At 38.6% G+C, this 26,762-nt stretch overlaps 2 protein-coding genes across 2 annotated transcripts in view; one reads left to right on the top strand and one right to left on the bottom strand.

Annotated features, from left to right (window-relative positions):
• Positions 1-26,762, bottom strand: part of LOC148376405 (cadherin-6-like) — a 65,474-nt gene that overhangs the window by 12,557 nt on the left and 26,155 nt on the right. The window lies entirely within an intron of this gene.
• LOC148376408 (cadherin-12-like) lies at positions 8,625-20,797 on the top strand. Its single transcript, XM_088346828.1, has 12 exons — positions 8,625-8,882; positions 9,860-9,984; positions 11,708-11,877; positions 12,473-12,589; positions 13,333-13,500; positions 13,592-13,779; positions 13,913-14,166; positions 14,268-14,404; positions 15,659-15,780; positions 17,804-17,918; positions 18,086-18,337; positions 19,595-20,797. Exons 1-12 carry the CDS (start codon positions 8,625-8,627, stop codon positions 20,200-20,202), a joined length of 2,514 nt encoding a protein of 837 aa, XP_088202954.1. The 3' UTR covers positions 20,203-20,797.

Here is a 26,762-nt window from a genome sequence, read left to right as displayed (position 1 = left end):
ATAAAATTAAAATCCAGTGCATTCTATTTCAAACAAAATTAACCTTCCTGTGTGGAGTTTGCATGTTCTCCGCATGCTTGCGTGGGTTTCCTCCAGGCACTCCAGTTTCCTCCCATTCCAAAAACATGCATTTCAGGTTGATTGCCCGGTCCAAATTGTCCCTAGGTGTGAATGAGCGAGCGAGTTGTTTGTCTCTGAAGTATCGAAAGCCTTTTATCATTTTAATATTGATGAAAATGGCCTACCGCCTACTCGTGCACTTTTTCGTGATACTCTGAAATGTCGGAATAGGATAATTGAGTTTGTAAAAAAATATTTCGGTTGATTTGAAAAGAATCCAAAAACATGGATATCAGGTTAACCGGCTGTTTCAAATTGTCCCTATATTTGCAAGTGGGTTGTCTGCCTCTGTGTGCGACTGGCTGGCCACCAGTTAAGGGTGTCCCCTGCCCACTGCCCGAGGACAGCTGAGATGGGCTCAAGCACCCCTACGACCCTACTGAGGATAAGCGATGCAGATGATGGATAGATGCTTTCATACATCTTTAGCAAAGGTGTTTGGGATGGAACAGGGGGTGGAGAGAGCTCTATATGTATATAAATATAAATATGCTGTATAAAGATAAATAAAGTTGAGTTTATCTTAATTTTGGAAAATGCGCTTCAAGAGGTCCTTCTCTGTGGTAAAAAGTGGCCGAAAAAAAGCTTTCTGACCATTTTCTCAACCGCATCAAGCTTTCTTATTCCACTTTCATTTCAAAAGAAATGGCTTGCCTCTTCTTTACACTTTACACCAACCATAATTAATTGATGCACGAGATATTAAACAACAAAAACGCCAAAGTTCTTGGAGTGTTTGAGATACAGTACAGTACTGTATGTTTATGCACGGACTAGGAAGTAGAAGCCGGATTTCTTCTTCGGGGTGGATGCTGGGTGACCTCTAACAGCGCCACCACACACTGGTAGCAGTAGAAAGAAGCACAACAGTGCTGTCCCGTACTCGGAAAAAGGTGGACGCAATACAAAATCTAACCTACAGCAATGTCCGGATATTCTTCAACATACCGAAAAAAATGTTCGAATCTACCATTTTAAGTAAGTAGAATGGTTGTAAGTGGGGGAGCGTCTGTATGGCATTGTGAGTGGGTTTAGGTGTAAAAACTCAACTGTTAAATCAAACTTTTTAACCCATTTAATGCCAAACATTTAATTCCCCCCTCTCCCCAATTGTTTGTGAATTAAAGTATTGTGTTTAGAAAACATACCTTGACATCCGTGATATTAATATGTATGGTAGTCTGAATGATAACGCATAATACTGAAAAACAAAGCTAAAATTATAGAATAGACATTCTTTTAGTGATCTGGCCCGCCTCCAAAAATAAAGCCTCGATCCAACCTAAAGCTAAATCGAGTTTAAAATCTCTGGTCTAAAAGAACAAACGCATAAAGACAAAATATTCCATAGCTTTTTTTGCAAACTCAAAAGCACCAGAAGCAAATTGAGTAGTTTCAAAGATCTATTACTTTTAAATGGAGACATTGTGAACAAGTTGAACCAATAAATAAAAAGGTGGCTTTTGTATCATTTTGTGAGTCACTGTACAGAATTGTTCATTTTTGCCCCTTCCTGTTTGGCTGTCATGGCGTCTGTTTCAAGGACACTTTGAACAAAGAGAGTCTGCTAAACCTGTCTGTTTCCTGACCTCCGTAGAAAAAAGTCCAGCATGGAATTACTTGTCCTTTTATTGAGGATGCTAGAATACCCTGATAAAAGCTTTACATTTAGAAGAAATGTTACTTTATAATGATCAGGTCGTATTTACTATACCTATAAGAGCTGTGTTGAACACCAACTCGAAAATAAAACCTCACCTGCCTGGCTGACAAACAGGATGCCGCAGTTGTGTTTTTCAACTCATTGGCTCGTGATGATGAAGGATTTAAAGGGATAATTCCCCAGTTGACCTAAAAGATGGCCTTGCCCACGTTTCACCACTTCCTGACCGGAATACGAGATTCTGTCTCTTTGCTTCCTCCGTTGACTGGCATGCTACATCCACTTTCAAGGCCATTTGAACACAGAGCTTCCCAAGGGGGTCTGCTTCCTGCATTAAAACGAATGAAAGTCCAGACGATGTCGCGCCCTGAACATGCATTTTTTTCCATGTGTGTGTAAGCTAATTAAAATTTGCATTCTTAATACACTTGGTCATGATGAAAAATATACATTTATGATTAGAATTAAAAATGAAATTGTCTTTAATGTCATTGAAAACAACGTGGTGAGCATAGTTTACAACAAGATCGATCGTGGCACTCTAGGATAAACACATAACAAACACTCAAAGGTGAAACATAAGATAACAAGAATGTCAGGATGAATATATATATTTATATATATTTTTGAAAGACAGAAAATGTGACATTATTTCAATCTAACAGTAAAGAAAATAGACAAAAACTATCAAGTCAGTTACTAGTAGTAAGTCTGAAAAAGTTGGAAAATAGGCAACATTTTATCCCTTCCTCTGTCCAAATTAACAAAATAAATTAGTAATCTGCTTTCATAGAGGACTCTAGAAATTTACATTATTTTGCATTTACTTAAGAAAAACTCAATGCTTTGCCCCTTTTTTGGGGTTTTTACATGGTTACTCAATCATGAACTGTTTATCAACAATAAATGTTGATTAATTTGATCATTAATCACGGTAATTACGTGTTGTTATTGTTAACATTTTATTTTTTGCATTTTTATCCAAAAGAGAAAGAAAAAAAGGTCCGACTGGAAAAAGCTGATCACCCGTCCCCTCAACTGTGTTGACCAGTGTTTGAAATAACGTCTGCCTGGACGTCCTGGGCGTGCATCTTTTACGTCGGGCTTACAACTTACACAACAACTTTATCAAGGAAAAAACAAAATCTTTCATTTTTATTTTTTTCCAAATCAATTCCGATTTCGAAATCTTCATTTAGTTTGGAAATTTCGGAATTTCGCTTGGTTTGGCAATTTGCATACTCGGCAGCCAATCAGAAGCCTGCATTGAATAACTTCGTGCTTCCGGACTTTCCCGAGCGTTATAAGGTCGTGCATTTGCATATCATTTTCCAAAGTAGACGCACAGAGAACACAAGAAAAATTGAGAAGTGGTTAGGAATCAAGCCAAAACCTCAGCCCCAGGAGAAAGATTCAAAAGAAGCTAACAAAATTTATGACGCAACAAAATGTAATCACAAATTAAAAGCATCGTGGAAATACAAGTTCACGTGGCTTGTAGCAGCCGACGAAACGCAGACATTGCATTGATTAAGAGTAAATACAGGTACCGGTACATACTGATGCCAGATGGAAAATAGCGATGTCATATACATGCAATGAATGTTATAATTAGATTTATAATAAACTTGAATTTAAAGTGTTGCTCTGTTATATATTCTGATAATAAATCCTTAATACTTTGCAACAATGTTTTTTTTTTGCGATTAGTTGTCTTATTGCGTTTCAAGTTGTGAAAAATGGGGCAGGCAACTTTATGGCTGGGCAGGCAACTTTTCACAGTTGTCTGCCCTGGTGTCCGGTAACTTTTTGTAATGAGTTTCAGACACTATTTTATATTGGAACATAGTACACACCGTATATTAAAACTATTTACAGACAATCATACCACATATAAGAATTCCAAAACCTCACTTGATACCATCACAGCCGTCACTAAGGGCTATATAGAGCCAGGGTCCCCACACTAAGGGCTTGTGGCACTGGGAGACTGATCCGTTTTTTTCTGTGGGTATAAATAATTGTGGATAAAAGATAAATGCAATTGAATTCAAATTTCACTCAAGAAATGATGATGCATTTTACTGTAAAGACATTTAAAAGGGGGAATGTTGGGCTTGATTCCCCCTTTAATACATTAAATTCCCAACCTCACAACCTAATGTTGCTTTGATTAAGCCTACTATGTGTCCAAAAGAGCTTAGGTTGTGCACCACTGAAGGAGGGAGGGGGGCATACCATCTGTGCAAGGAGAAAAGAACAAATGCATTAGATGATCCTGTGCAATCAATGAAGTTATTTAATTGTAATCCACTGTAATTAACTCTGTGGGGAGGAATGTAGTGAAAAGGTCTGAAAAAAAGAGGTCTTATCTATGTTCACTCGTGGTAATTAATTTTGATTACATTCTATTGCAAGTGGGAGTTTATATGACATTCTAATAAATACATGAGACATTTTTGGCTCCATGCATCAGTGTGAACAGCAGTTTCAACTCATTTTTTTAATCATTGTGATCAAGGGCAGTGTATGATCTGTCAAGACTAGAACGGAAACAGGACCCACTTGCGTTGCGTTTCTCACAAGTTTTATTGGAAGAAACAGAAAGGGTTGCGCCCACGATCCGGTGATTGCTGGACGCAGGAAGCTGGTCGCTCTGAATGAGAAGTTGATTTTCCGTGGCGAGCGATGGCGGTGTCGGGAATGGAAAAAGAAGTCATTTATCTATCCATCCATCCATCTACACTGGTCATATCCCTCGAGATGGGTGACCAACAGCAAGACAAACACATACAAAAACAAATAAAATAAATAAAGGGCAAAAGTACCAAAAAACACACACAAATCCCCAAAGACCCAAACAGTTTCAGCAATATATACATATATATACATATATATATATATATATATATACATATATACATATATATATATATATATATATATACATATATATATATATATATATATATATATATATATATATATATATATGTATATATATTCCCCTATTTTACCCCAAAAATACACATGTTATCAGTCCATCCATCCACAGATAATCCTCAGTAGGGTGGCGGGATGTTATCAGTCATTATTTCTTATTAAAAACGATTTATAGATATTTAATTTTCTTATATTGCTTTACATTTTTCCATCATTTTAACCAGACTTTTTGAAGTGTTGAACTGCAAGAATTTTGGGATATTATAGTAAGATAGCAATGACTAAAAATAATTTTAAAATACATCAAAAAACAAAAAATAGACTTAAAATGAGCAAAATTATCAGTCCATAGTAGATGACAATTTAACAATTTTCTTATTATTGGGAAAGAGAAGTGTTTAACTTCAGTGTATTTCAAACACAGATAAGCAAAGTAATGCACAGAGAAGAATATAGATCTATGAATTGACTTTTAAAATTGAGGAACAAAAGAAGAATACATTTATCTAAATAATAAAATACAATTACAAGAATTAGGCATTGATGTCACAACAGAGGCTTGAGGGGTGGGGCACGGGATCAAGGAATAGGTGGCACCTTAAGAAGTGACCAGAGGGGGGTTGCTAACAGAATGAGCAAGTTATGGTAGTACTGATAGACGATGAGGAGGAGGAAAAAAGAATATAGTTTGACAGTGACCTCTAAAACAAAAGGAATTTGGCCTGGACAGAGAAAACAAAGCAACAGCAGCTGCAAGGGTCACGGGAGGTATGTTTGATTTAACAACTTGTTTCTTATCAGCATTGTGAGTAGTCCATCTTCTGTTGAGTCATTTTCCGCAGTACAAATTCAATTACCAGGAATTGAGCTGTGTATTTGTCATATCTTACCAAGGTGTTTTTAAATAGGTTCCCTGCTTCTGTGGTTAGTCTTATTTCACTTTGCCAGGACAAATTCTTTGATTAGTTTATATAAAAAGATTTTGCCCCCTTTTGGATTTCTGATTTGTATGCATATTTATCACTCACAAAGGTTTCATATCATCAAACCAATTTTGACATCACACATAGACAACCCAAAGAAATACTAAATGCTGTTTTGAAAACCTATCCGGCACTATGTGAAAAAGTAAATGCCACCTGAATCTAATAGTAAGTTGGGCCACCTTCGGCAGCGATAACATTAATCAAACGTTTACGATAATTGGTAATGTGTCTTTCACAATGCTTCGGAGGAATTTTGGCCCACTCTTCTTTGCAAAATTGTTTCAAATCCACTACATTGGGGGATTTTCTAGCATTAACTGCCTGTTTAAGGTCACACCAAAGCATCTCAATTGGATTAAAATCCGGATTTGGCCACCCCAGAACCTTTGGTTTTTAAATTTTTTCAAGCCATTCAGAAGCGGACTTGCTGGTGTGCTTCAGATCATCTTTCTGCTATATGACCCACCCAAGAGCTCTTGAATTTAAGGGCACAAACTGATCACTGGGTGTTCTACTTTAGGATTTTCTGGTAAACACCAGAATTTATTATTCAACTACTGCAATTTGTCCTGGTCCTGAGGCAGCAAAGCTGCCCTAGGCCATCACACTGCCACCATCACGCTTTACTGTAGGCATCATGTTCTTTTTGTCAAATACTGTGCCATTTTTACACCGGATGTATCGGGCTGCACACCTTTCAAAAAGTTACATTTTTGACTCATTAGTCAGCAAAATATTTCTTCAAAAGTCTTGAGGATAATCAAGATGCTTTTTGGTAAATCTGAGATGACTCTTGTGCTGTTTTGTGACAGCAGTGGTCTTTGATTACTTTTTCACATAGGGCCAGATAGGCGCATCATTTTTTTCCTTAATAAAAATAATCAACATTTTGCTTTTATTTGGGTCTCTGTGTGATATTAAAATTGGTGTAATGTTCTGAAACCTTGGTGAGGGATAAATATGCAAAAAAAACAAGAAATCAGGAAGGGGGCAACTACTTTTTTACAGCACTGTATCTCTGATGATATGGGTGCGTGTTAGTGCATGACAGGACTAATTTGCACATCTGTAAAAACTCCATCAATCTAAAAAGCTGCTGGACGAATGGATTTTACTAACATTGCCATCCAAGCATCCTTTCCCCAGGTGGTATCTCTGTTCTTCTAAGTAAAAGGAAACATTTTTCTCACTTGTTACAGCAGTCTTAACTTGCACAAAAACCTTAATTTTACATTATTTAGAAATGGGGGAGAATGTTTTCATCACATGAAGCTAAATTCCATTTAGATGAAAAATAATGCAAGGTTGTGTAATAATATTACTATATTATACGAGTATATTATACTGCGAATAATTTTGCTAATTTAACATATCTATTTCGAATTTTATTACATTTTAAACATGTATTTCTCATAAAATGATTGACATTTATTGTTAGGCCTTATTCCCATTTTTTTTCTAAATAGTATTTTTAATTTTTGTAGTAGGATACAAAAGTACTAAAAGTACAAAATAAAAGTAAGAAAAAAATGAATGGAAATGAATGCCAAATTAATTAAAACAAAATGTAATTTTGAAGTTTTCAATATCAACGCATCTTAAAAATAAATGTTTAAATTAGAAAAATAACATAAAATATGAGAATATTATCTCCCGGTTTAACAGGATAATTCAACTTGAAAAGGTTTATTAGTTTTACTATGATTCCCCCTCAATTTGCTACTTGGAACTCAAATTCGCGAAACATAATTATAAAAATACAGTATATCTTGAATAAAAAAAAAACATGGAAGTTTTTAAGTATGAATACATATTGAAAATACATTTTCAACCAAATGAAAAGAGATAATAAATGAGAAAATTATCTGCCAGGGTAACAAGATAATTTGACTTTGAAAGATAATTCTTTAATTAGTTTTACGATATTTTCGCCCGTGTTTTTCTACCTGTACTTCACAATTTGCTAACAATAATTATCAAAATAAATTCTACATTCAATAAAACAAAATAATTAGAAAGTTGTAAATATAAATGCATATTTAAAATACATTTTAAAATAAGAATAATTATATAAGTGTAAGAAGATAATGTATATTGAGGGGTATTTTATTGGTTTTACTATAATGAATGAATGAATGAAAACTTTATTTCGAACATAAAAATAAAAACAGGACAAAAACAATGAATCAACAACGAAATAATGTCACACATGTTCGAAAAGGGGTAGTCAGAAGCGGATGCTTATTTTTCCTACCCCTTTATCTTCCCTATAAAACACATTTTATATATAGCTCCTCTTATGTCCAATACAACAAAATCTCATGGATATACTTATTAAATAGGTCAGATATCAATAATTATAATAGTTACAATAATCACTATAATGCCCCTGGTTTTCTACCTGGACTTTTTCCATTTTGTAGGTGTTCTTGCAAAAGGTTTGTTTCTTTTGTGCCCTCCAATTGGCTAATAAAAATGTTCACATTTGAACAGGACCATTGGCTAATGGTTGTTTGTGACATGCAGTATAATTTTGCGTCTGTGCTTGTTTTAAAAACATTTTAGTAGGGACTGTTTTGGTATGTACTCTTCCTCATATGATCATAATGATAATTTGGGCATCAAACTATGGAAGTTCCACTTTAAATTGTTGGCCTTCAGTGGCTTTCTGTTTATAAAATTTCTTTGAGACTTCCTAAAAAGATCATTGTGATCCATGTCTTTCCCCCCAGGGCTTTTATCAAAAAGAACAACAGACACCTGCTCAATATTACCTGAAATGAGGATACATCAAGTTAACCATCACAGACATCTTCAGGTGTCGTGCATCAAATCCAAATCCAGTTTTTGACGCCTGCTTTTCTCCTTCAACTTCAACATAACCTGCAAGTGTTACCACCCTCTTCTCCCTGATGATTACATGGGAACATGCCACAATATTTTTGGTGTGCTCGTGTTTCTTGCTGGACTACAGTTCCCCCAATCCTCGCTGCCCACAGCTGCATCTTAGGAAAAAAAGTGGGCTGATGCCTGCCACCATATCCTTAGCATGCAAGACAAAACTGAGATATGGAAGGTCTCATGCGCAGCGCATTAAAAGAGGCTGGGTCTGGAACCAATTCTTTGTTCTGGAAGAATACAGGGGCTCTGAACCACAATATGTTGGGAAGGTATGTGAATATTAATAAGTATACAGTTGTGCCCTAGATACGCTCAATTAAATGCTGGTTTCATCATTTATAAAGCTTGTTTCGATTTTGATTTGTCATTGGTGTATTGATTAGTTAGAACTGCATAACTGAACATTATTGTTATTAATCAATCAATCAATCTATATACCAAAGCCATATCCCCCTAGTGGGAGTTGGTTAGAGTCAAAAACACACTCACATTGGCCAAATATTCATTCCTTTTCGCTCATCCCAACCTGACACCCAACAATAAGCCACAACAAGGGGTAAGATGCTGTGCCATGCAACCCTTCATCAGCAGAGAGGCCCGACAGCATACACTGGTTTACCCCCTCTGCATCATATGCATCAATATCGGTCACTCTTAACTATCCTTCACCACTTATATCTATCCCTAGCACACATCCTTGCTTGCATTCTATTGACTGACCTCACATCCAGAGCACCTTTCACCCCATCCGTCCAACCATATTCAGGCCTTCGTCTCATTCTATTTCTCACCACTCCAGCACTACATACTCTTTTTGTCAAATGGCCTTCATCCATTCTTTCCATATTTCCAAACCATCTCAGAACATTTTCATTAACCCTCTCAGCAAGCTCTCTCACCACACCAGTACTTCTCATTATTGTTCTTGGGATAAAATAACCCAAATCTAACCTCAATCACAATGCTGCATTCATTCACGTGCTTTATAAATGGTGATCAGTTCGTTTAACTTGCAATGAATAGTGCTTCCTTTTTGTAATGGTATTGAATTTTTAGTTTGTTTTGTTGATGTTGAAAAATTTTGTGAGTTCAACAAAAGGACATTTCTGTGTGAAAGCATTTTTTTGAAAAGCTTGATTATGGCAAAGATATTTGGAAACAGTTTAAGATAAACTCTGTGGACACACTTAAATTAGTATTACTGAACTAATTGTAAACTAACACTTCTTCATTGCCTGCGTTTCAGCTCCATTCCGATCTGGACCAAGGAGACAATAAAGTTAAGTACACACTCTCCGGAGAAGGAGCTGGATCCATTTTCACAATTGATGAAACTACAGGAGATATTCATGCTTTGATGATGCTAGACAGGTCAGCAACTATTTAAACTTTTTAAACGTATTATCTGAATCTATGAAAAGCCCTGTTTTTGACATATGCAGTAGTAATCTTATATCTTGACATTGAAAAATAGGTATTGTATAGAAAAATGGGTATTTGTATCTTATTTCGTTGCTGCTAAAGGTTATTACACTATCTTTTAATTGCAATATTGTTGCGACGGACTATGTATTATGCATTATGTATTTTGGGCCTACTCTAACTTTTACACAGGAGTAAATCATAGTCTGGAAACGGTGCTTTTTTTTGTAACGGCAAGGAAAAATGTTTACATTTGTTTCCTGACTAATTTCACTTGACGCATAATAGAATTATTTGTGAAATACTGTTGCAAATATTGTAGCTTATGTCTCCTATCCTGCTTTTTTTTTTAAATAAGGAAAAACTCAGCATGGGGGAAAAATAAATGATTTGTCAATGCGTTGATTAAAGCCGGTAGTCAATTCTAACACTTAGGTCAAAAATGGGACCAATCCAATAATTAGTTCAATTCGACCCCTTTTTCTGGGGCTTTTTACACGAAACGAGGATTGTTCTCAACAAAATAATCTAATCTTTTTGTGATAAAATGAATCAATTATGGGGGTGGTATCTTAAGCAAAAATTTTAAAAAATTGCAGATTTGTCTTGTCCAAAAAAACTTAAACACTACACATTTTTTTGTGTTTTTTAATGCAAAACAACAAATGATGTTGGGTCAAATAACACAAGTATTGTCTTGGTCTATTTCGACCCAAACGTATTTTTGGTTTATGGAACAATTTTATCATAGCTAAAACATGCCTGATCTATGTAAAATGCATACAGTGGCTATTCTACATACGAGAGTTATCAGTTTCCTCATTGAGCTCTTATCTAGAATTCTCTTATCTCTAACAAATTTTCGCAATAGAAAAATCATCCCAGTTAACCCTAAATAGCTATTTAAAACATCTTCCTGATCACTAAAACACATAGTAAGTAATTGAACATCAAAATGCAGAATAAGATAAATAACAGGGTGTCAACGAAATAATATTTGCGCTTATTATGAGCGCTGGCCGCGGTTGCTAATGGAGCTGTATGCATGGAGGTGGAGGACTGAGGAAGCATGAGAGAGCACAATAACAAAAAAATAACACAAGCGCACAGCAAAATGTATGTTTGCTGCAAAACACATGCTTACGGAGATGATCTGATGCTGTCGGTGAGTCAAGTCAAGTCATATTTATTTGTATAGCCCTTAATCACAAAAATGTCTCAAAGGACTGCACAGGATTACAATTACACATCGCCTGATCTTAAACCAACATGCGGGCAAGGAAAAACTCAAAACCTCAGCGTGAGGAAAAAAGAAACCTTGAGAAGGGGCCTCACAAGTGGTAATCCCCCTTCCAGGATGACCAGGGTGGAATAGATAAAGCATTGAGTTACAGTACACAAACATAGTAAACATCAATAAAAGAGAACACTAGGTAACATGTTGAGTGATTCTCGATCACTCGGCCCACTAGAGGTAGTGTCTTGAAGTTCTCGTAACTTTTCTCTCATATGTCTGGCAAGACTTTTGCTTGAAATACATTCCTGTCTCGAATACCTCGTATCTCGAGGAGCTCCAATGTAGAGGGGCCACTGTATTCGGTGAAATAATAATTAAATCGCAACTAGCATGGCCTTTTTACAGAATATTATGATTGTTCTTTTTCTGTGACAGAGAAGAAAAGTCACACTACATACTGAGAGCCCAAGCATTGGACGCCAGCACGGGCCTTCCTGTGGAACCCGAGTCCGATTTCATCATCAGGGTTCAGGACATCAATGACAATGAGCCTCGATTTCAAGAAGAGCAATATGTTGCAGTTGTCCCTGAGATGTCCCCAGCAGGTGTTGCAAATGCTTTTCTTATAATTTGCTAATAGTGCGGGGACGATCATGACGGTATCCAAATCATATACCAAATTTGTGTTTTATACAACACAATGCAGTGTCAGACTCACTTGTTATGCTTGAGCTGGGATGAAATTGTACTTGACAAAGACATTAGCACACAAGCATGCGTGCAAATCCTGACTTCTTAGTGGCCCATCTGTCTGCTAAATGCTATTACAATGAGGTATTTTAACAATCACAGTCTTTAGATCTTAAGCTGTTAATTCTTTGGGACTTGTACAAAGTTTTGTCATTTAGCGTATAGCAAAGTGATTTCGGATTAATACTGTAACCCATTTGTCTTTAACGTAACTAAGGTTTAACTGAAACCAACTCAAATATGCCCTATTTAGAGTGAACCAAAAACAAGGAACTTTTATAATACATTCTTTAATCTTGAATGATTGTACAGTATTCTGTTGTTGTGGAGGGTCTGCAATGGTTTTATTACTTTGGTTGCATCGAAAGATGTCCATAGAACTGACTGGAGATCATATTTTTCTGAGATATTTGTGACATTGCTTGCACATTGTCTGTTTGTTTCGCACAGGAACATTTGTGACACAAGTCACCGCTACAGATGCAGATGATGCAACATATGGGAACAGTGCAAATATTGCCTACAGTATTAATGGCCAGCCTTTCTTTTTTGTGGACCCCAAGTCAGGTCAAGTACTTTTCATTTTGCAATTATAGTATCAGATGAGCTGTACTTTAAAATGACCGTGTGTATTATTTAACACTTCCTACCCGTAAAAACATTTTTAAAACAATATGAATTTAAAAGGAAAATAAAAAAATATTAACTATCATAAACTGTAAAACTTCTACTTCGCATTTCAGTTATCGCTAGTTCACTGCTTCACTGGTTTATAATTAATTGATATCAATGTAAAGTGCATTGTGTTCTGCAATACTTGTGTGTGTTAGGTGGGCGTGACTCTGTGCGCAACTGTCATACGTTGGTGGGCGGGTGTTTAATGTCTTCACACATTTTTACATGTCATTTGGTAAATGTCCTAATGAATAAAATATGTGTAAACAAAATCCAAGTACAGAAAATCCACCATCAAAAAGGATCGTAAAAATGACATTAACATCATTTTAAAATGGGCATTGTTCCAATTAACGGTAAATATATTTTTATGACGGGTGAGGGTTACAAAGGGACATTGGGGACAAGATTGGCACAAAGACAAAAAAAATATGCTGTACTTTTTATGATATTTTGTCCAGCAGGGCAGATTAAAATCCTGGCTCATGGGCTGTGGTTTGCCCACCCCTGACCCAGAGTAACCTCTGCAATGTGAAAGGAATTTTACATTTATCCTTTTCACAGATTAATTTTGTCCTAAAAATACATTGGAAGGTTTCATATTTAAACATTTTTATGCTTTTTTTATGCTTCAGGAGTAATCAGGACAGCCTTGGCCAACATGGATCGAGAAGTGAAGGAAAAATATCAGGTTGAAATCCGAGCGACGGATATGGGAGGCCATTTGGGGGGACTCGCCTCTACCACGACAATCAACATCACGCTTGGAGACGTTAACGACAACCCACCGCGATTTGACCAGAGTGATTGAAACATTTTCATAGTCAAATCATGGCTTTATTATCCGAATTCACCTCATTTTCGATCATCTACGTGTCTTCTTGGGTTCTGTAGGTATCTTTCAACTCTCTGTTCCTGAAACAGCATTACCTGATGCGGTTGTGGGCCGGATAGTGGCCAATGATCGAGACCTTGACAAAAACGCCAAGGTGGACTATTCTATTGTATCAGGGGGCGAAGGCATGGCGTTTGATATTATCTCCATTGAGGAAAGTCAAGAGGGAGTTGTTCTTTTAAGAAAGGTGACGTTTATTCATGACTAATTTGCTTTCATTTTTTTCAGCAGCCATATGAAATTTTGTTTTTAATTTGAATTTGACTCTGCAATAATACACATCTTTGAATGTGTTTACCTTCTCTTATCCCTTGTCTCAGGCTCTAGACTTTGAAACAAAGATCTCCTACACTTTCACGGTTGAAGCATCAAACGCTCAGGTGGATCCCCGTTTTCTGCACTTGGGACCTTTCAGTGATTGGGCGACTATTCAAGTGAATGTTTTAGACGTGGACGAGCCTCCAGTCTTTACTGAGCCAACCTACTTTGTGGACGTGTATGAAGACACTCCATCAGGATCCATTATCGGCTCCGTCACAGCTCATGATCTCGATGCCAGCAGCAGTGCAGTCAGGTAAAAGCAACAAAGGAAAGTTAACAAAATGTTGAATGTCATTTTCTCCAATATCTCCCTTCACCTTAGTTTTCCTTGCCATTTGGTTCTGATTTCTTCAGGTATTCACTCGAATGGGATCAGGAGGATGAAAGCTACTTTGAAATTGACAGCATTGATGGCACCATTTTCTTAAGTGAATATTTGGACAGAGAGGATATATTTCAACACAACATCACTGTGGTGGCAACCAAAGTCCGTAAGTCATCATTAAAAGTCTAAGTCAGCTTTATTGTCAATTCTGCAGCATAAACAGAGAATTAAAATTGTGTTTCTCTCAGCCCTCGGTGTCTGGAAGATAAAAAAAACACTATGCTAGGACACACAAGACTAAGACACACATGTAAACAGTACAACACATTAATAGACAGTGCAGACACATAAGTCATAAAGTGCATATGGTACCTTGGAAATCAAAAGAGTTGAGTTGTGCAAATGTACATGATTGTGCAATGATCAAGGTTAGCTTATTTTGGTACTGAAGTGTTAAAGTGACGTAGTGCCCTGAAGGCAGTGTGTGTGTGTTCGTTGGAGAAAAAAAAGAGGAAAAAAGGGGAGAGTCAGGCTTTAGGTGGAGCTGGGAACGGGGATAGAGTGGCTGTGAGGAAGGATGGCAAAGCAGGGAGTAAGTTCAGCCTCCTGACAGTCTAGTGGATAAAGCTGTCCCGCAGTCTGCTGGTCCTGGTCCGCAGTCTCCGCAGTCTTCACAGTCTCCGCAGTCTCCACAGTCTCCGCAGTCTCCTGCCTGATGGCAGCAGCCTGGAGAAGCTGCGGGCTGGGATGGTGGGGTTTCTGCATGAGCTTTGCTGGTGAGGCGAGAGGTGTACAGGTCTTGGAGGAAGGGCAGAGAGGCACCGATGATCTTTTCTGCAGCTCTGACTGTGCGCTGGAGGGTCTTCTTACAAGAGCTCGAGCAGGCCGAAGTTCAGGATGCTCTCGATGGTGCCTCTGTAGAAGGTGTGCATGATGTGGACCCGTGCTCTGGCTTTCTTCAGTTTCCGCGCTGAATGGCTTTCTTGGCCATTGAAACGTAATCACTATAATAATTTGACGGGCAAAAACAAAGCAACCTGTTGGTGCTTATTAGTTTTGTTTTTAAAACAGTTTTCAAAGAAGGCTTGAAAACAGTGAGTACCATAAATAAGGTGTCATTTTTCCATGTTAGTATTTCATATCTTTATCAACTGTGAACATCTCAGAAGGTGTAAAACAGGGCATGCAAAAAAATGGTCAATTATAATAAAAATATGAAAAGAAGAAAATAAATCATGTTTTTAATCAGGTGAAGCTTTTCCAGTTTATTAGTGTTCAAAAAGAAATTTATAGTCAATGTTACGAATGCTTAGCCTGTTTTTGAATTGTATTAAGGGTAAAACTTCTTGTACTGCAGATTTCACGACATTGTTGCATCATAATCATCTCTAACCTCCTGTATTTCGATGACCTTTTTCAGTCAACCCTCTACTCTTCGCCAAAGTGCTTGTGACGGTCAACGTCCTGGATGTGAACGAGTTCCCCCCTAAATTGCTGTATCCGGCACATATATTTGTCTGCAAAACCTCCAAAGTCCGACAGGTAAATTGTCATTTTGTGAGTAAATTACTTAATGTAGGTTGAAACTGCAAGAAAAGGGAGTTTTGATGAACAACTGACAATATTTTTGCTGGAGATTAGAAACTGTCAAAATAGCTCGGTGTTACTCTTAATACAGACACTCCTCTACTTAGGACCATTCGACTTACGCAAAACGGTAGATACAAACATTTTTTTCGGGATGTTGAAAATATCCGGACATTGCTGTGCGCAGCTTTTTCGGAGTAAAGGACAGTGCTGTAGCGCTTCTTTCCGCCACATGGTGCTGTGAGAGGTCACCCAGCATCCACCCCGAAAAAGAAATCCGGCTTCTACTTCCTAGTTCATGTGTAAACATGCTACGTGTACTGAATCTTCAGCGCACTAAGAACTTTGATGTTTTTATTGTTTAATATCTTTTGCGTACGGTTGGTAAAGTGTAAAGAAGAGAAAGGCCGTTTCTTTTGAAATGAAACTGAAATAAGAAAGCTTGATGCGGTTGAGAAAATGGTCGGAACGCTTTTTTTTGGCCACTTTTTACCACAGCGACGGACCTCTTGAAGCTCATCTTCCAAAAGTAAGTTCAACTTGACTTAGTTTATCTTGATCAAGCGTATTTTTTCATGAAATGTTCATTTTTTTAGTACGAAACTATACAGGTTACTTATACAAACCTTAAACATACAAAATATAGCACTGATGCAACTTACGAACAAATTCAACTTACAAACGATCGTCTGGAACCTATGTCGTTCGTAAGTAGGGCAGCGTCTGTATGTACTCAACTGAAAAAAAAAAAGCTAATAAATATTAGGGATGCACCAAAATGATGATTTGGGGCCAAAACTGAAAATGTGAAATGCTTGGCTGAAAAACCGAGAAATAAAACTCTGAAAAAAAGGAAAAATATATTAAATACTTATTTTGCGCCAACAAGGTACAACTTTTTGTAAGTTTTTTACCCTAGGTCTGGTCCTCTCCTTTTATCCCTGCAAATTCAAAATCCATTGATAGCTTGTCTTCAGCAGCACGGCAGCGCAGTGGTTAGCGCGTGTGCGGCACAGTTCTGAGGTTGTGGGAACCTCCTGCGTGGGTTCAAATCCAGCTCCCGGCCTTACTGTGCGGAGTTTGTATGTTCTCCCTGTGCTTGCGTGGGTTTCCTCCGGGCACTCCGGTTTTCTCCCACATTCCAAAGACATGCATTTCAGGTGAATTGGCCGGTCCAAATTGTCCCTAGGTTTGACTGAGCGAGCGAGTTGTCTGTCCCCGTGTGCCCTGCGATTGGCTGGCAACCAGTTCAGGGTGTCCCCTGCCCACTGCCCGATGATTGCTGGGATGGGCTCCAGCACCCCGCGACCCCACTGAGGATAAGCGGTGCAGCTAATGAGATGCGATGAGCTTCTCTTCATATTTTGAGTGTCTAATACGCTATAATCTTGTATAACATTTGAGACCAAATAAAAGATGACATATAATTGTCATGATTACTCATTGCACTTACCTGTGCCCGCCCGTTTGGCGCCAGCTGCTGCTAGTTGCCTGATTGATTCCCCTCCTCTTTATACCCAGTAATGCAGTCACTCCTTGTCAGTCCGTCAGCGAATCTCTGCATACCCAAGGCAAGCACTTTGACTCTGGCTTAATTCGTATCCTGCTCGTCTGTTCCTGATTTCCTGTTTGTCTATTGATCCGTTCTTGACCACCGACCACGCTCTGATCTCCCGCTCTGGCTATCGACTCGTTTTGCCCATTTGACCACGGCAAATCCACTTCCGCATTCCGATCACGCTCTGATCCCGTGAGCTGCTTGCTCCCTGTGTCGAGTGAGCACCAGATCGCTGGCGTTTGTGTCCTCGATATCACAATAAACTTTTGAGTGCAACGTTACATGTTTGGGTCTACCATTTGTTCCGGTTCTGACAGTAGTAAAGATTAAAATATGTAAACAATCCAACTGAACATTTATATCTGTACCCGACAGTGTAGTATGCCTTGGGCCGCATTTTTCACCATCTCTGTTCTGCAGGTCATTCAGATGATCAGTGCTGTGGATGTGGACCTTCCATCCATCACGCAAAGGTTTTTCTTCAAGGTCCCAAAGGATATTCACAACAGAAAATTCACTATTCGAGATTATGGAAGTAAGTCATGTTTTACCCAATGAATCAAATATTAAAGATCCATAGTGGATCTTAAATGCTTAATTGAAGTTTAATTGACAGATACTTATATAATCATCATATTTTCATTGAAAAGTGCAAATAAGTAGTCTACATTTGTTCTAATTTGATGTTACTTTGCTTCTTAGACAACACAGCTGGCATAGTGACGCGACGCTCTGCCATCCAGCATGACTTAAACGACATATATTTGCTCCCGGTTGTGGTTGAAGATAACGGTTACCCGGTTCGGAGCAGCACATCCACCCTCACTATCCGAGTGTGCCTATGTGAGGCACAGGGCTTGTCGCTCGCTTGTTCTCCCGAAGTGATTAAATTGCCCATGGGTCTTAACACTGAAGCTGTGATGGCTATCCTGCTGTGTGTAATTCTTTTAATTGGTAAGATGTTCTTTTGCTATAGAGCAGTGGTCCCCAACCTTCTCTGTGCCACGGACTGGTTAAATGTCTGACATTATTCTCGCGGCCTGGCCCAAAAATAACATCAGCGACAATAAAAATATTAATAATAAGCCTGAATTCACTGAGTAATCACCAGACCACTAGGGGTGTAGATATCATAGTAAAGGTATTAGATTTTATCTCATCATCACATAATTCTTTACTCACGGTAAATGGTCTGCATTTATATAGCGCTTTTCAAGTCAATGAAGACCTCCCAAAGCGCTTTATAATGTGTTTTACACTTACCCATTCACACACACACTCACACACCAATAGGGACTCAACCATGCAAGGCGCCTACCTGCTAATTGGGGGCATTAGGGATTCAGTGTCTTGCCCAAGGACACTTGGACATATAACACGGAGGAGCCGGGAATAAAGGTACCGTGGTGTTGAATATGTTGGGTCATGATTAAAATCATTTATTGGTTTAATTACATTGTAAATGTCATTATGGTATAGTGTTTATAGTTTAGTTGAGTCCCTTAAGCACTAGGTTCGCAGGGGCACCATTTCCTGTGGTGTGTCTTGGGCAAGTACAGTCTGGTGGCGCCCATCCCTCTCCAGGCCAAAAATTACTGTAAATGAATTAGGTCACATATTTCCTGCAATTTTGTTTGTTATTATTTTGAATTACTTTACTATTCTTAGCCTGTTTTTTTCTAACTACAATATATTTTATCTTTATAGAAACGAACTATAATCTATTCTATCTGTCAGTCAGTCAGTCAGTCAGTCAGTCAGTCAGTCAGTCAGTCAGTCAGTCAGATACATGAATAGATAGATGGATAGTTATTTAAAATAGAAATTTGCTGCCACCTTCTGGCAAGAAAGAATACTAAAGTTATTCTCCTGTTCACTGGAGGATGGCACAGCTGTTTGACCATAGAAAGGAATTTGAGAGTGATTATCAATTTGTTGTCACCAAATAGATTTAATTGGGCAATTCACTAAAGCATACGAGACAAATTCTCACTGGTGTGCCATCGAAAGTGGTTGGGAAAAATCGCATTATGCAAAAAAAAAAAGTGTTGATATCAGATATAATTCTTATTGGATGCAGTGGCTGTTCAAAAAATAGACAATGGGCAAATAGTCCTGGTTTTATATGTTTGGACAGCATGTTCAAAATTCCTCTGTTAAAGCAGAATAAACGATTATTGTGACCTTTCTATGTTTTCCTCTGTTTTGCAGTCATTCCTGTACTCTATATCGTTCGAAGACGCCATCAAGCCAAACGAGCTCTCCCCTCATCCAAAGACGATATCCGCGATACTGTCATCCATTACGATGATGAAGGCGGTGGTGAGGAAGACACTCGTGCCTTCGACTTTGGCACCCTGTGCAAAACACACTCCCAAAACGTGTTCAGTAACCGTAGCATCCCCAAGAAGGACAAAAACATGTACGGTCACGGAGTTCTGTTGCATCTGGAGACTCGCAATGAACTCAAGACGCCAGACATCCATCGGCAGACGGCTGACGTTATCTCCCCCGTTCACAGCCGCTTGCTTGTTCCTTACTACAGAGTGACTCAGAGTAGCTCCGAAATAATCCAAGAGTTCATTGAAGAGCGCGTGGAGGAGAGTCGGAAGAGTTACGTTGCATCGGGATACGGTTCGCTCGCCACGTTTACATCGGAAGAGCATCACTCTGCGGCGGGCTCACTCTGTTCTATCGCAGATTCCTGGGTGATGGACGATTTAGGAGATCTGAGCTCCCTTGGAGAGTGGGGACAGTCCTTCAAATCGTTAGTTGGCATCTTTGGAAGGCAAGCCCCGACTGTGTCTGAGGAAAGCTGAGTTGGATGGTTTAGAACATGTGTTAAACTCATGGCAAGCGAGTGCTTAAAATGTCTGAGTGTTAAAAATCAAACAATTCAGAAGAGTGCTTCGACCAAAAACTACATTTCTCACAATGCTTGCAGACTACGATGTCCGCAAAGTGACGACGGAGCACCACTACGTGTCGCTGTTTCCATATCAATGCCGATCAGTGAAATTGAGGAATAAATTATCCTGAACGTCTAAGAATTATTTTGTTCTTTTGTGATTCCTCCATCCATTATCTGCACCGCTTATCCACAGTTGGTTTGCGGGGGAGCTGGAGCCCATTCCCGGCTATCTTCAGGCAGTGGGTAGGGGACCCCCTGAACTGGTTGCACAGTACACAGAGACAGACCACTCACTCACTCATTCACACCCAGGGACAATTTGGACCGACCAATCATCCTGACATGTTTTTGGAATGTGGGGGGTAATTGGAGTGCCTGAAGGAAACCCACACAAGCATGGGGATAACATGCAAACTCTGCACAGGAAGGCTGGTAGCTTGAACCCAGAACCTCAGAACTGTTCAATGGACACGTTAACCACTCAGTTGTTATTTTTTTATACTGTGTTTGATTTATATCACACTGCTTGTGTAGTGACATTTTTTTCAATGCAACTGGAATGTGTTTGACTTGAATCATCAATAAAATTTAGAGTTACTTTACATGAAGAAGTAGTTACATTTATTTTACATACCAATTAAATTGAGTAATAAGAGACATCAGGCCTTTTAAGGATAGCTAAAAGACTAATGTGGCCCTCGATGAAAATGAGTTTGACACCCCTGGTTCAGAACGAGATCATCTGGGTATTCAATTGGACTGCGCAAAACTAGTTCGACTTTATGATGGCCAATTCAGCTTTTTTATTTTGATTTATTATTTGGCACGTTCCCTCTTTCGAAAATGCTTTCCAACCCAATTTTTGCTAGCTTGTCTAAATGTTTTGGCTAACCTTTTTCCATCAAACAACCAAGATGAGAAGTTTTAGATCTTTGTCACCTGCCAATTAAAATAGACGTAACCTAAGTCCGGTCCTTTCAATGTGTCGATACTTTCTTTTTCTTTTACATTTTTTATTTAGTTTACATTTAAAGATGATTCCTGCATCTGTCTTTATCTGTTGACATTAATTTTTGAACAATGCGCCAACATTAGGCTTACCACTGCTTTGTTTTCTGTCTTTCCTGGATGGACACAGATTAATCTAGGTCAGGTGTTTTAAACTCATTTTAGCTCGGGGCCACAGGCTAGAAAATATATTTCACGGCGGCTGGACTAGTAAGTTTAAGAGAAAGAGAGGAAGAAAGAGAGAGGGGGAAAAAGAGAAAGAAGAAACAAAAGAGAGAGAGAACAAGGGACACAAAGTTAGTAAGAGATAGAGAGATAGATACAAAGTAAGAGAGAACAATTGACACAGAGTAAGAGAGAGAAGCTAAGAAAGCCAGAAAAATAAAGACTGAGAGAAATATAGCTCATAGATCATTTCATTTCATATAGAGAGTAAAAAAGAGAGAGACAAAAAGGTGAAAGAAAGAAAAATAAAGAGAAAAAAAAGGGACAAAAAATATGTGGAAAAAGAAAGAGAACGTATTTAAGAGGGAAAGAAAGTAAGAAAGAGACGTGAGGAATCAAACGAATAAATGAAGAGAAAAAGACAGAGAAAGAAAGAGAGAGTAAAAGAGTGAGTATTAGAAAGAGAAGGAGAAAGAAAGGTAGTGAGGAAAACACAGAGAGGGAAAAGGGAAGGAAAGAGCAGAAAGAGAGAGAAAGAAAGAGAAAAAATGTAGAGAAAGAGTGAGAAAGAAAGAAAAGAGAGGAAGAAAAAGTGTTAGAAAGAGAGAGCGAAAAAGAAAGAGAGCAAGAAAAACAGAAAAATAGATCCAGAGAGAAAAAGAGAGAGAGAGAAAGAGAGCTACAGCTACAATGTCTTTGCGAGTGGTGCCTGGCTTGGGTGACATCAAGTGGACATGTTTAAAACTGCAACTCATTTTTCTCTTCCACTTATCCCAGTGTTGTCTTGCGGGCTGAAATCAAACACTGGGGCGGGACTAATCTGGCCTGCAGGCTGCCTCTTTGACACCTTTGATCTAGGTGGTCATGCAGAACTGGATTATTCATTCCCTCAAATGGGTGATGTTGTAATAAATGTGGTACTTTCCCTAAATTAACCCCTTTTCCTACATTTTTTCATTTCTCCTTTTTATACACTGCCTAGGCCTCTTTTTCTTCTTGATGAGCACATTTCTGAAAAATGTTTCCTCTTTGTTGTTTCACTTTCCCCAGAATAATGTAGTTACTGTAGTTTCCTGTTGCGAAATTCGATAAAGAGTGCAGTTTTCCAACTTTACAAAGAAAACATATGTAGAAGCCTGCATACGCAAAATTCCCTGGGTCTGTTACATGTAAATGTAATTGGTAAATGGTCTGCATTTATATAGCGCTTTTCAAGTCAATGAAGACCTCCCGAAGCGCTTTACGATGTACTTCACACTTATTTTCGGCCCGATCTGTTTGATTTTGATCACTTCCTCGTTCCGCTCAAGCTACTGCCGCGACCCATGATCTTTGGATCGATTGTGCACTCATTCCTCTTCTCCCCAATAAACTGTGAGTAACGTTACGCTATTGGGTTCCCATTCCTGTTTCCTGTCCTGGTTTGTGACAGATACGGGTAGCCGGGATATGAGAACGTAGCTTGGATCGGGGATCGTTACAAGAAAGAGAATCCGGATACAGGTAGCCAGGATAGGAGAACGTAGCTTGGATCGGGGATCGATACAGGAAAGAGTATCAGGATACGGGTAGCCCGGGCAGGAGAACGAAGCTTGGATCGGGGATCGATACAGGACACAGAATCAGGATACGGGTAGCCGGGACAGGAGAATGAAGCTTGGATCGGGGATAGATACAGGAAAGTACGAGTCTTTGAAAATTGCATTCTCTTATGTATTTCTGCTTATTATTTAAAGCAATATTTTTTTCCTTTATTAAATGAAGGGTTTGACCACTACAGAGTGGTAAATAATATACACTGTCTCTTTAATGACTAGTAAATACCGTAGCCTTACATAATTGATACTCTACTTCAATTAAGTATAGAAGATAGGTGGCCCGGTATCACACTTCCAGAAGATTTTTGCAATTATCACCTCTGAACTGATATGCGTGTCATTTGTTGTCTGTACAACAGTTATTACAGTTTATCAGGTGTTTCAAGGCCACGCTATATGAATAGCTGATTGTAATGATTTGTTTTTGCTTATTGCCGCTTGGAGACTATCATTTATCCCACTGTGCATCGCTGCAGTTAATTTCATGTGAAGGTCATGGCATGAGTCCCAATGTGATACTACAGGTGAATCACTGTTTTGTTTCCACAAATCTTGATTAATTAGCACAAAGAATGGAGTTTAGGTTCTCTTTGAGACAAATTGTTAGCGAAGCGAACACTCAAATCTTTGTTTCGTTGAACCCACTGGCGTGGCGTAGATTTTACAACTACGCCTTCAGCCCCATACGGAATAATTGATGTGAATGAACCGGCTCTTATGAGCCGCGCCTCAATTGCGGTCCCCTCGGGGAGCTCAGACTGAGCGAGAGCGGGAGGGTTTTTTTTTTTAATCTAAGGGCCCCTTCTTTTGTAACAAAATCAAGGTTAAAAAAGACTGTAAACGCAAGAGCTATAATAAGAGGATAAAAGGCAGGGGGACAGTTGCTCAGCCAGACCTAAACATGATTAAGATGTTAGTCGCGACTGGCCGAAATTTGGATAGGGTCGGGAATAGGTTTTGGTGTCATGATTATTGATGCGAGGCATCTGTGCCTGGTCCTTTGGCGCCAACTGCCTCAGACTCTGATTGGCTCCCTGTCACTATGTAAACCCAGTCTTTCTGTCACCTCTTGTCAGTCCGTCTGCAAACCTCAGTTTACGCTAGGCACGTTTTTACGACCCTGACTCACTCCTGTTTTGGCTCCCGTCTGTTTCCTGGCTTCGACCCATTTTCTGGTCTCGACCACGTTTTTGCTCTCCTGTCCCGGCTACTGACCTGTTTTTTCCCGCTCTTGACACCGCAATCGCTCGCCACAGAAGTACCACTTCCGCGTTCAGAGCAACCTGCTACCCGCAACCAGCGATCACCGGACCGTGTGGGCAATCCATTCCCTTCTTCCCAATAAAACTGAGAGAAACGTACGCAAGTGGGTCCTGTCTCTGTTCTGGTCCTGACATTTGGCATCAAATCTTACTTCTAAGCTGAAAGTGCATGCTCACTTCTGAGTTGTCAGACATTTCACTATTAAATCAACACAATCGTATCAATTCCTCACTTTGGTAGATTACCGCCCCCCCTAGCCAATAACCCAATCACAGTGACTTGCTCGTAACCCTCCAACTCCCTTTCAGATGCAAATTTAATAATAGTAGGGGAAAAAATCTGAAATATTTGTAGAACAGCAAAAAATGTGTGTTAACATTAAACTAATACATGGCACTAAATTGTCTACTGCGAACGGAAACTAGTGCCGTAGTGTATCAGGAAGAGACCAGACAAACATAGCGACGACATCTAGGTAGGGTTTCCACTGTGTAAAAGAAACACAAATTTCGCGACCTATAATCAATTTTATGAAAAATAACATTGGTATGATAGACAGTTCATGTATTTTTGCCTGGTATTCAAATGAAAGGTTTTTGTTTTCTGAATGAAAATTTATTTACCACTAAGAAGCACTAAATATTACACAATGCCCCTTTAAATGCGGTAATCAAATATATTGACGGATGAATGTTTATCCGTCAAAAAATTTAAGGTTAGTTAAAATAACATTTGTAGGCATACCGTAATCCCTCGTTTATCGCAAGGGTCACGTTCCAAGATTAACCTGTGATAGCCAAAATCCAAGAAGTAATAACCTTTACTTTTTACAATTATTATACAATTACTACTCCATTATACATTAAACTCAATGAACAAACCATTTTTACAGGCTCAAACATTTGTTCAACAATTGAAAGAGTACGGTATACCGTAACCAATACCTACTGCCTCAGGAAGTATTTAGCCAATCAGAATGCAGAACACGATGCATGATGAAAATCCGTGAATCAGCAAGACCATAAGAGATGGGCTACATTATTGGGAGGTACTGTATTATCTGGCTGGTGCTGTTTTTATATACTGCTATTTATAATGGCTGCATTTTGTTCCACTTCAATTCTAAAATTATATGAATAGTTTATGGAAACTACATAACACTGACCACATCTCATTTTGTCTATCAAAACTCCAGCATCAGGTAAAGGAAGTAAAGTGAAAATTGTTATTAGAAAATTTTTGGGAATAAATTGTTCTTTCAAGCTGTATCTAGTATTTTGTAGATAAATTGTAAAACAAAAAAAACTACGTAGGAACTGACTAATTACAGACAATCTAAGAATACTACAACTATTGTCAATAAATACCGTACTGATCACCTCATCGTTGACCTAATATTCACCAAAATATCTAAATCTTTTGTTGGAACACCGCAACCAATATGCATGTCCCGAAAATAGCCTTCCACCTAATAAAAGTCTAATAAAAGGTACTAGACAATGACAAGTGATTTTCCTGTTCAAGTCGAGTTATAGTCATGTTTTTTATGACGCCCTTAATCAAAAGGAGCCTCAAAGGGCTGCACAAACCACAGACTATTGCAATAGACTATTATTACACCATCCCCTGATCCAAAACCTACATGAGGGCAAGGAAAAACTCAAAAACCTCAACATGAGGAAAATAAAGATACCTTGAGAAGGGACTGCACATGAGGTAATCCCCCATCTAGGATGACCAGGCTGCAACAGATGTTGCAATGAAAAATAACTAGGGCATTTTTTTACATTGGAAAATGTTTGCGACACACCACCTATCCAGAAATGTTATAAAAAACATTGAACAGTATGTTTAACCACAATATAATTTTTAATACCCCCAGTTTCTATGACACAGACACTTGACAATTACATAATATTTGCAGAAAATGATTCCTAATTGTTTTATAAAATTTACAATTTTAAAAAGTGACATTGGACAATTTCTCACGGCACACCTGATGATCTTTCACGGCACAGTGTGTAGCGGCACAGTGGTTGAAAATCACTGAGCTATAGAATAGAAGTGTGTTTTAAGCCCAGATTTAAACAGTTTCACTGAGGCTGCCGATCTCTTCTTGGCTCTTGGGATCACTAGTAGACCAGCACTTTCAGAGCTAAGGCTCTGGATCAAAACATAGGGGGAAATGAAAACAGTACAAAGTCTGCATATTGCATTTCAGTAGAGACATGCCATTAAACAGAGCAGAGGTCCAAATTGGTCACATGCATCAAAACAGGGGAAAAAAACACATTTCAGACTTAGAAAGTGTGACACTGATTAAACCCAACCCCTTACCCTGTCAGAGGTGCAAAATGACATCTGTGATAACATGTTATTGAAAAGTATCCTGTGCTCTGTGACCTAAGTTAGTGACCACCTTCCTTGATGTAAA

Source organism: Urocampus carinirostris, chromosome 1 (assembly GCF_059441175.1).
Source record: "Urocampus carinirostris isolate Australia breed hairy pipefish chromosome 1, RoL_Ucar_1.0, whole genome shotgun sequence".
Taxonomy (NCBI): Eukaryota; Metazoa; Chordata; class Actinopteri; order Syngnathiformes; family Syngnathidae; genus Urocampus; species Urocampus carinirostris.
Note: the sequence above shows the minus strand (reverse complement) of the source record. Positions and strands in the feature narration are given on the sequence as shown.